This window comes from Mercenaria mercenaria, chromosome 1 (assembly GCF_021730395.1).
Source record: "Mercenaria mercenaria strain notata chromosome 1, MADL_Memer_1, whole genome shotgun sequence".
NCBI lineage: Eukaryota > Metazoa > Mollusca > Bivalvia > Venerida > Veneridae > Mercenaria > Mercenaria mercenaria.
In genome coordinates this window covers 109630921-109642033 of record NC_069361.1, presented here as the reverse complement: position 1 = coordinate 109642033, position 11113 = coordinate 109630921, and the positions used below count along the sequence as shown (strand labels likewise).

At 36.0% G+C, this 11113-nt stretch overlaps 1 protein-coding gene across 1 annotated transcript in view; it reads left to right on the top strand.

The window, feature by feature from the left end:
• LOC123526825 (DNA polymerase epsilon subunit 2-like) overlaps window positions 1-11113 on the top strand; it is a 73500-nt gene that overhangs the window by 12980 nt on the left and 49407 nt on the right. The window contains exons 2-3 of the mRNA XM_053520336.1: window positions 4814-4914; window positions 5412-5487. Coding sequence (XP_053376311.1) covers window positions 4814-4914; window positions 5412-5487 — 177 coding nt within the window. The remainder of the gene's footprint in view (window positions 1-4813; window positions 4915-5411; window positions 5488-11113) is intronic.

The following is an 11113-nucleotide window of genomic DNA, read 5'->3' as shown; positions in this document are numbered from 1 at the left end:
TTCATACATATTCTTTGATCACTTTAAATACTGGTTTGTAACACCTCAGCATTTCACGTTCAAGATATGTAATCAATACTGCATACATGCCATATTTTCAGACAGTCAATAAGGGAGTTTTGCCTCAGCAGGGCTTTTTTTAAGGGAGATTTGGGTAAAAATAAGGGAGACTTTTATTCGCTCACTTTTTACGCGCGAAATAACCGTTTTCATGAAAAAATCATCAAGTTTTTACATTGAATTGATGAGTGGAGCCAACAGTTGTGTACAGAATGCATGATTTTTACTTATAGCACTTAACTTAATCCAAGGAAATTCAGAATTCCATGAAAGATTGAACCAGGAACTTTGTTTTTGCTTTATGTGTTGATGCTTCTGCATCTGGGGAGAGTGATCTTTTTGACATGTTTAAGCATACAATACCTCAAAAGATTGCGGAGATATGTCAAAACAGTCTTTTAAGGGCAGTCATTCTTTACATGTATTTAACCAAGGAATTCTTCTCCTGTTAATTATTGCAACATGACAATATCACAAAGGAATGACAGTCAATTATTCGGGCAAAATGAATTGCAATTTATTTCATAAAATTCACTTATCTGAATTCATGTTTGTCCGAAATTCTGTGTAGTGTGACATTAACTCGCCAATTGTGTTGTTGTTGTCGAATTTTTGCAAGTATTTAAATTGAGAAACATAAACTCGGTGTTAGCACTAACCTGTCTCATCCTCTGATGGCTCGATAAATATGGGTAAAGAGTGTCTCCCGATAAATATTAAGGTCAGCGAAAACGAAAGTACACTTTGGCAGGTGGCGGTAAAATGACGTAATTTTAAGACTGGTTTACATATTGTTTTGAAAAATTACGGATCAGTGGCTTTGGTGTTATTGAATCAGTCTAAAATCTCGCATGCACATGTTTACAATTTGCCTACGGGTAAGATTAAATGGTTAATTGTTTGCAGATGGTGACAGTAGGTGGTAAGATAATTAATGCCTCAGGCGTGTATCTGTCGATAAACAAGCTAGGGATTATAGACAACTATGAAAATTATGTTTGAAGTGTATTTCCGGGCTAATCGATCTTTCTAAAGGTCTACATTGGGTCTGAGATACGATATTTCGACAGATGACTTTTTTCTGAATTTATTTTTTTACGGGAGGTTTTCATGTCCTGGCGGGAGACCGGGAGATCTACTGAAAATACGGGAGAAAAAGCCTCCCGGTGGGATATATGGCATGTATGATACTGAAATTACTTATTTTGTTTTAATCGTTTCTTTTATTGTCTTATACCTTTTAAGTTTAAATTGCAAGTTTATTTCGGCTCCAGTGTCGACGATTTCGCATTCATTCGTACTAGTTTATTTTATCATTCCAATATGGCGGACAGTATGCGGCGAGTAAACTTCTGGAGACACAGTACACACAAATAAATAAAAGGGCATAGCTTGCTGAAATGGTAAAATTAATTAACTAATTAAGATAAGAATATGCACATGATACTTACCAAAAGAAACAAACTGGATTTTGGCAGTATTATGCATAGAAATAAAATTCCGGTTCCCTAGCCTATGCACAGTATTTTGCTTAGAGAACCGGTTCCAGACGAATAAGTTCGCAGTCTAGGGCACCGATTCCGGTTCTCTAGCCTCTGCCTTTCCTTTCCTACATAAATGATCTGCCTGAAAGTGTTAAGGGGGGTCGTGCTTAGCATGACCGGTTAAGGGCAAAGTGAGGTTGTTCGCAGATGATACAATAGTCTATGTTGCGGTCAAATCCAACAGTGATGCCCAAGTTCTACAGACCTTTTAAGCCTTCAAACCCACAGACACTTGGGGTCTGGAACCCCCAACCCCTCCAGCCCAAACTACTACGCACCTGTATATATTTTTATCATCATCATTGTATATCCAGACACAGACTATAATCACACAAGCAATATTAAACTAATCATTAACTTAACAAGTGGCCAGATCAGGATAAATACAAACCAAAGAGCTATAAAAATAAATAGATCGGCAGCTTGAAAAGCATATAAAGCAAATCTCGCCAGTATCACATGGGAAGTGAATGAGATCATGTTTTACCGATGTATGAAACAGACAGCAGAAGAATAAAAATTTGTGTCAGGAAAAACTTTCTATCAGATCGTTTGTTTATAATGATAATGGTGTATTTTTAATGTTACTAATATTTTTCTACACTGGGAAGGAATGAATTTATGATTGGAAGTCTGAGAAATCAACTGTTGTCGTTTGAAAATTGGACTCCATTCGGTTTATTACGCTTCATTAAGATAACACAGTGATATATCTTTGTTACTATTGCTTACATCTTACTGTAAGTTCACTTAAACATTGTCCAGCATACAAACTAATTATGTGCAGGGGCTCCAGGGCCCATTATACATAAGGTCAAGGTCACCAAGGTGTTATACTTAGGTTATTTTTAAGGTTAAAGTTTTTTGGCAACCTTTGTTTTTCTGTCATATCTTGGTAACTATTGCTTATATTTTACTGTAACTTCACATAAACATTGTCCAGCGTACAAAGTATGTGACAATGTGCAGGGGCTGGGCCCATTATACCCGAGGTCATGGTCACCAAGGTGTTATTCTGAAGTTATTTTTAAGGTTAAAGATTTCGGCAACCTTTGTTTTTCTGTCTTATCTTTGTTACTATTGCTTATATCTTACTGTATCTTCACATAAACACTGTCCAGCATACAAACAAAGTATGTGTAGGGGCTGGGCCCATTATACCCAAGGTCGAGGTCACCAGGTTGTTATTCATAACTTTATCATGACATCACCGTACATCACGGGTTCTAACTGACCAATCAGAGCGCTGCATTTTCGAGTACCTGCCAGTTTCCACTTGGGTATAATGAAGTATATTTTCAGTGAGCATATAGTGACTTTAGAAATAAGTATACACTATTTTAGAAATCAAATTAAGATTTCTCACTTCACATGCTCTAGATGATGCTACAAACAACATAACCTTTAAGTTTCATTGAAATATTATATGGATTTAATACCTTTATATTAGTTTAAAGTTTGAGATTTTACACAGGGAGTCTGTGATAAGTCCAAGTAAAATGTAATCATTACCCAAGTGAAATTAGTATCATTCCGCAATGTTTTGGACATGTTAAAATTATGAATACTTGGAATTATTTTCATCTTAAATTTTTTCAAAAGCTTCGTTTATAGACATATCTTTGGTACGAGGGTTGTTCAAAAATAACATAGACTTTTTCTCTAGCTTTTATATACTTTAATGAAACAAATAATAAAAAATGATGTGATTCGCAATCTTTCAGCTCACTGCAGCGGCACTGCAAATTTGACGTGATTCTGATCATACAGTCAAGAGTTACGCCACTTCAAACACAGTCACTTTAATACACAAACCCGGCACACGGTGATCATATTTTAATGACGTTAACAACGTTGTGCCTTCATCGAGATTAGGTTTGCATTATTCAATAATTGTAAAAAAAACTATTAATTTTGATGAACAACGCCTAAGTCATAAAACTTATTTGGTTAGAATACTGAAAAGTATGAACACTTAGGCCAAGCATCTCAGACAGGGTGCTAAACGTGAGTACTTGGTCTTTGTCCAAGGCGTCATACATTGACGACGCGAAATCACAAATTTTTTGTTTTCTCCCTTTACCTCTGCCGTCGTTAAGCAAGTATGGGACATAGCGAATCATTTGTACCACTTGAAAATCAAGACACAGATGACCAACATTGTTGTGGCGTCTGCTTCATGAGTTTATAAATATTAGTTGCTTTTCGCCAAAATTTCTACATAACTAAACAACTGCCTGATTATCTATGCAGGTCGATGACGACATAACATGCATTATAAACAGTGATACTCACTTAGTTCGAATGTTGTTTACTTTTGCCTCCTACGTCCGAATGATGCCATACTCTCGGTGTATGTCGCCCTAACGTGTTCCTGCACTTTGACATATTTTCTGGCGAAAATGTGTTCTGTCAGTGCGAATATAGGCATTAAAATTCAAATCATGACAAAAAGCGACTGTGCCGGTAATGCGTAGCTATGGTAATTAAAATGTTCCACGCGCTTCAGCTTTCTGCAAAAATGTTACAAAAAATGTATGACCAAATAAGAGAACGACTGTGAATTACAATAATATATTTCACATTGTTCTTTACACAATATGCGTCTTCTGACACTAAAAGTCTATGTTATTTTTGAACCGCCCTCGTACTTTGGTTCAAGTTTTGCGTTGAACTATTAAGCTGTATTTCAATTACAACTACATATATTGTATTGAAACTTCACACAGTGTTTCCTAGTCATCAGACCTAGTGAAGTAATCAAGTTAGAGAAGTTTTCCTTGAATTAAATTCAAATTATTGCCTATGTTTCACTTAGAAAATTTGGTTGAAGAATTGCATGCAAGTTGTTATCATTTCAATTTTAAATAAAATTTAAATTGATAATGAAATAAAACAGTTGTGTAAGTTTTATCAAGTTTTGACCCTTGTTTGACAAGAAGCTGTCAAGTTGTCGAGCACGCTGGCTTATGAACAGCTCTTGTTTTATAATAAGTTCAGTTACTTGAGTTACTTGTTTCTCAGTATCATCTTCCCCTGTCATCTTTCGCCACCCCTTTCCACTCTTCCCCCCCCCCCCCCACACACACACCTACACACACACTTCCGTAATTGCTGACAGTTGTATATTTAATTGAACACTACCTATATCAATCATCAGTACGATTGTACTGTGTACTGCAAGGGAATATAATGTTTTATAATTTCAGTGAAGCAAGTCGTTATCTGGTGGATGTATTTTCGCAGGTAGATGAAGAAGATTGTCAAGAATGGCTAGATAAAATCATAGAAATTGTGCAAAAACAGCCGTGTAAGTGAATTGTATGAGAAATTCAATGCATCTTGCAATGTTTTTTCACTTCATAAACACACACCATTTAACTGTTGTTGTTTTTTAGGATTTTTTAAAAAAGCTTAGTTACAGTCAGCAAAGATTAATTCTTAAGTATTTGTATATTCCTTACTTTAAGAGTATGGATATTGGATCATGTTCAGATGGAGAAATGTGTAGGTGGAAATAAAATGTAGTCAGCATGGAAATAAGTGTAGGTAGAAATAAAATGTACCCGGTAGTCAGCATGGATTGATCTCTTGATGCACGCCACCAAATATGTGATGCATGCAATGTATTTTGGTGTTAGAAATTGCAGAAAGATCAAGAGTTACACATGGGCAGGACAGTATTGTGGTGTCAGAGTGGGAAAAGAGGCATTGCACCATTCATTGGTATAGGTGCATAGAAAAAAAAATTTACAGATGCAATTTTCATTTCACCTTTAACGTAGAGGACTACTTTTTTATTTCCAGTAACATCGTCATTGATAGACAAACAGATTTGTGAGAGTGCGGTACAAGAGTGCAATGCTGAACAAGATGATGAGAGGTATGATTGTGAATAAACAACTATCATGTCATGTACAAAATCTGTTTGTCCTTTTCATTTTATCTGACTAGGAAACAGTTTTCCTTTAAGAGTAGAACAAAAAGTCGCTTTTAACTTACCAACTACCAATTAAGAAAGTTCAGACTGTGAAGAAATCATATTCCGTACACACCAGCACATGTTCTCATCAAAGTTGATCTGAAACATAGCTGTTGGCAGATTTTCGTATCCAGTTTTACAAGTTGCTTAAAAATCCAGGCCAATCATGATTACATCAGATTTGTTATGTTGCTGTTGAAAGATTTAGCATAGGGAAATATTCAATTGATTCTTATTCTTCCATTAGTTGACATAGATGCAGCTTTTTAGCTCGACTATTCGAAGAATAGTCTAGCTATTCTACTCACCCTGGCGTTGGCGTCGGCGTCACACCTTCAGTTTTTGCATGCAAGTACATACAGCTATCATTTGAAGGTACAAATATATAGCTTTGAAACTTATTTTTTCTTTTTCTAGGTCAATTACCAACCTCACTTGGTCAAGTCCCATAACTCTGACATGTATTTTGAGCAAATTATGCTGTTATATATGTGATATTCACATCTATATTTTTTACATGTACATTTTGTATATTTTCTAGAATTTTGGGTGGTCTCAAACTTCAGAGAGTTAAGGAAGGCCAAAGTGACTGACATTTGTCATTAGAACCTTGTTACCAAATCTCTCCATTCAGTTTATAATTAGTTCTTCAAAGTCTCTTATTTTCCATGTTGATTGACATGTATCATTAACACCTTACTGTAAAATCTTTTGATTCAATATGTTTGTTTCTTTGGTATGTCATTGAATGCTGCCTTTGTAATTGCTTAAACAATTATATTTCTGTACCTCTGTATTTCTGTATCAGTTTGCTAGAATCTTTAGACCTTACAACATCTTAAATTTTATTCTGGATATATTATTTTAATAAACATCAAAAACCATAAGAGCCGTGCCACGAGAAAACCAACATAGTGGGTATGCGACCAGCATGGATCCAGACCAGCCTGCGCATCCACGCAGTTTGGTCAGGCTCCATGCTGTTCGCTTTTAAAGCCTATTGGAATTGGAGAAACTATTAGCGAACAGCATGGATCCTGACCAGACTGCACGGATGCGCAGGCTGGTCTAGATCCATGCTGGTCGCAAACCCACTATGTTGGTTTTCTCATGGCACGGCTCATATATATTGTCTCATGTCCAATTATTCAGGCTGGTCTGGATCCATGCTGGTCGCATACCCACTATGTTGGTTTTCCCGTGGCACGGCTCATAAACAGACTTTTCGCTATTCCCCAACAACATAACAACGTATCTATTACAATGCCCACTTTTGGACTTAGAAAATTCTGGTTAAAGTTTTACAGGCAAGTTACTATCTCCAAAACTAATGCAGATATTGAATTGAAACTTCACCTGTACCTTTGGGGTTATAAAACTAGTTGATAGCAGCAAGTCCCATAACTCTGACCTTCATTTTGGTCAAATTATGTCCCCTTTTGAACTTAAAACTCTTTTGATATTTAACCTTTTTGAGTAATATTTTCCTGCTCCTGGGACAATATTTCGAATAGTTGAGCTAGGCTGTCTTACGGACAGCTCTTGTTAGTTCTGTAGTCTTGATTAGAGTAGGAGAATGCTGATATAGTATTACCTCTGTTTATGACACTTTGGAAGAACAAATATTTCCATCCAAATGCAGGTGGTGTCTTCCTATTCATTCAAAATTCTAAATACAGTCGAATACCGTTACCTCGATATTTAACGGACTGTAAAAGTTGCATCAACGTATCCGAAGTTCGACGTAACGATATCGACTATCTGGGACTACTTTTTACTTGTGTCATACGTCTATATAGTGTCATTATATCCAATGCTTTTTTCAGAGGGTTTGAAAGGGGAAAGAAATAATATTAAACGTAAATACGATTTTAATTTTATTGACAAACAAATCATCTTTATTAAATACATACATACATACAACTTTTTAATTTTTCAAAATATACATTTAAACATTAATTTAGCATTTTTATTCCTTCCCGAAACAAGTCGGAATGTTTTATAAGACTAATTATTGGGAATTATATGCAAACTTCTGACATTTAAACTGGATTAAAGATCAAATAACAAACAAAACAAACACACAAACTAACTTGAATATAATTAATACAACGACGGACAACAATAGGTTGATTTTCACACCTTACAAATAACATAGATATTTTTTGACAAGCTGTGATATCGAAGAAACCAGGTGTAAAAACAGTACAGTTAAGTTGACGGACTGAAAAATCTCATCGAGCTAAACGAAATATCGAGCTAATCATAACAAGATAATGATAAATAATTACTTTAAGATAAATAGGGAAAAATCGGGACCGTCTCAAACACATCGTGCTAACCGGAGTATCGAGCTAACCGATATCGAGGTAACAATATTCAACTGTATAGATAAAACAGCTATTTTTAAACCAAAGTGGAAATACCCATAGTTTACATACTTCAGGTAAACATTCAAATAGTGTTATAGTACAAAAGTGTATCAGAACAGGGGTTCCATTTGATCCGGGACCCCGGGTCCGGACCCGGGAGATTTCAAAAGACGCTCAAAGGACCTGGCATGATACTTGCCTGTGCGTCCTTCGGGACCCGGAGGCATTTTCCTTTGATAATCCTTTCTCTTATCATTCATTTCCTTCAGTAAAACTATTTCCACGATAGACACGTGTATTCCAAAATAAACACTCGGGGTCACGCCCTCCTGCCTTTGATCTTCTGCTAAATCCCGCCCTTTCTCCTGTAGACATGCCTTGCTGATTTTTTTATCAGCAAGTTACGTCACGGCGAGTGCACATAGGTAAGAAGAATCAATGAAGTGTTGAAATTAATTGATAGAGTATTGATCCTGTGTACTGTCAAAAAAGGTGCCAATTATTAAATTGTAACGTTTCAGTGCCACACAAATCCCGTCGGTGAAAAGCTAGCTTATCACCAAAGGTGATTTAATGTGCATATATACTGTCATTTTACTCCGATGACAATTGACAGGTTTACAAATTTGCATATTAATGCAATTACTTCCCTTTATGCATTCAGTAATCGTTACATTACTTTCCCCTCCGAGAAATCTCGTCCCGAGATTTGGCCTAGGAAATACATGGGTAAGGCAACTCCAGTCCGGCAGTTGACTTCATCCCACCACTGTCACCATTTCTGATAAAGATTCTGTTGCTTTTTGTCTACGTTCCCGTAATTGAGCTCTATATAACTCTGTTTGATTGGGTGGCGAAAATCTCTCCTGTAGGGCGGATACCAGCTCCTCGTAATTTGGAGTTTTGTTTGTCAAGTTGCCAAAAACGCCTTGTGCTTGGCCTCTAAGCGAAACTGATAAATAAAGTCCTTTTTCTTTTTCTGTCCATTTATTTATCTCTGAACATGCCTCAAAATGTGCTTTATAATCTATCCAAGAGTTAGTTCCATCATATGTAGCTGGCTTCATCATCACAGTTCTTTTTGATGTTGAGCCATATTCACCATTTATATTTTCTGTCTGGCATTGATTTTCTGTAGTTACATTTCCAGTTGTAGTCGTATTTTGCCCAGACGACTGCTTAGGCTTCCGATCTCGAAATGTAATGAATTTGTCTCGGGGACTCATATTTGTATTGAAAATTGATGGTGATGCATATTTAATATTTCTACCTTCTGATGTTTTGAATACCTCTGTCTTAACATCTTTTAAAGCTGTATTTAATACAGGTGTTGGGGGGAGAAACCTACGTCGTCTCTCATCAAGTGATGTTGCCAATTTTCTCTTCATAATTTTAGGTGTTGAGGATAGAGGTGCTTGTTCTTCCTCATAGGCTTTCAAGTCTGGAGGTTGGTGTTGCAATGACATCTGCATAGAATCAATCTGTCTTTCTAACAATGATATTTCGTTCTGCAACTTAAGAGCTTCATTCTGTCGCTGCAATTCTCTAAATTGCTCATGCAACAATGATAGCTCATCGTCATAGGTGTAGCTCACACCTTCAGCCATTGTATATCTCAATATAGAGCTGTGAGTCGAAGATAATGGTGATTTTATCTATCTTATCCCACCGCTGCCACCAATTTTGTAACGTGTTCCGAGCGGTATATTATTTGAAATGTTGCTTTATACAGCTTTACATATAAATGTATATATGAATTTTTCTTATGGCTTCCTGCCTATTGATTCTGTACAAATGATTCGTAAATGATTAGGTGTTTCAAAAATAATCAGCTTAAATTATCTGTTATATCATATAAAACAAACACAAAACTATATCAACGGTAGCTTGACTTTTATAACTTAAGCTTTCAGCTTATTTTAACACTATGAACATATAAAAATATCTGATGCATCTACTTTTAACTGCAACCCGATACTTTCCTATAGTCCAATAACTATCCCAATAGCTATGACGCGAGGCGTCAGTTAGACTACTGAGATATGTTATTGCTAGGGATATATAACAAAGTTCCAGCTATTTGTATTTACAATGTCTTCAGCCTTATAATACTTATATCTATTTCAATTCAACTGCGACCTGGTTTTTTAACACTAATATGTTACCATATCTCTGAAAGCTAGCTTTCTAGAGATGATGGAGGTTTATTAATGCCCAGTCAACTTCAAAGTCCCAGTATCTTCCAATGGTCTGACTCTATCGAGATTCTGCAACGATCTGATCAAAGTATGGCGAATCTCTGTATTTATAGCGGCTGAGCGGATCATTCATGCATGACTTTCATTGGCTGATCAATTATTTCTGATTCTACTGAACGCTCCCTACTTCAAACATGAACCAAGCGCCCAGTGACCAAACGTACGTGAAACGTATTTCATAACCAAACTTTCATCAAATAATTGACATGGATCAAAATTACATCTCTAAGGTATTAGTTTAATCATATCTCAACTGATTTAGATAAATGGCATACTTACTTTAGGTTTAAGAAGACGATTATCAGCTATCAAAGATGACGTTAATTTGTTTATTACTGACGTATAAATGGCGTTTGTAAAACAAAGGGGAGTAACTCATACTATTCTGATTCTACCGTTACAAAATTATCGTAAGCAGCTGATTACCGAGCATGTGAAAAGTGCCCTGCAAGATTTTTTCATGCCAACTTTAAATTAGACCATTGTTTAGTGATCATACCGTAATTTCAACAAGAAACTTCACAAATTTTGATGAATTTTGAAAGCAAAAATAAGTTTCGAATGTCCGTTCACGAGTCTAATTACACCAGATGTCATATGCATATTTCCAAACTTCCTTAAAAAAACTGACTTTCAATGCAGTTTTTAATGATAAGTAGCATCATTATTTGAGGAACTATCTCTGATTTAGCTTAGTTGGCCGGGTAAACTGAGCAAAAAATACTTTCCGATGACATTCCGAAAGTGTACCAGTGTCCGGATAGTACATTTTGGATACATTTTTAGCTCATCTGATTTTTTGAAAAAAAATGATGAGTTATTGTCATCACTTGAGCGGTTGTCGGCGTCTGCGTCTGCGTCGGCATTGCCTGGTTAAGTTTTATGTTTAGGTCAGCT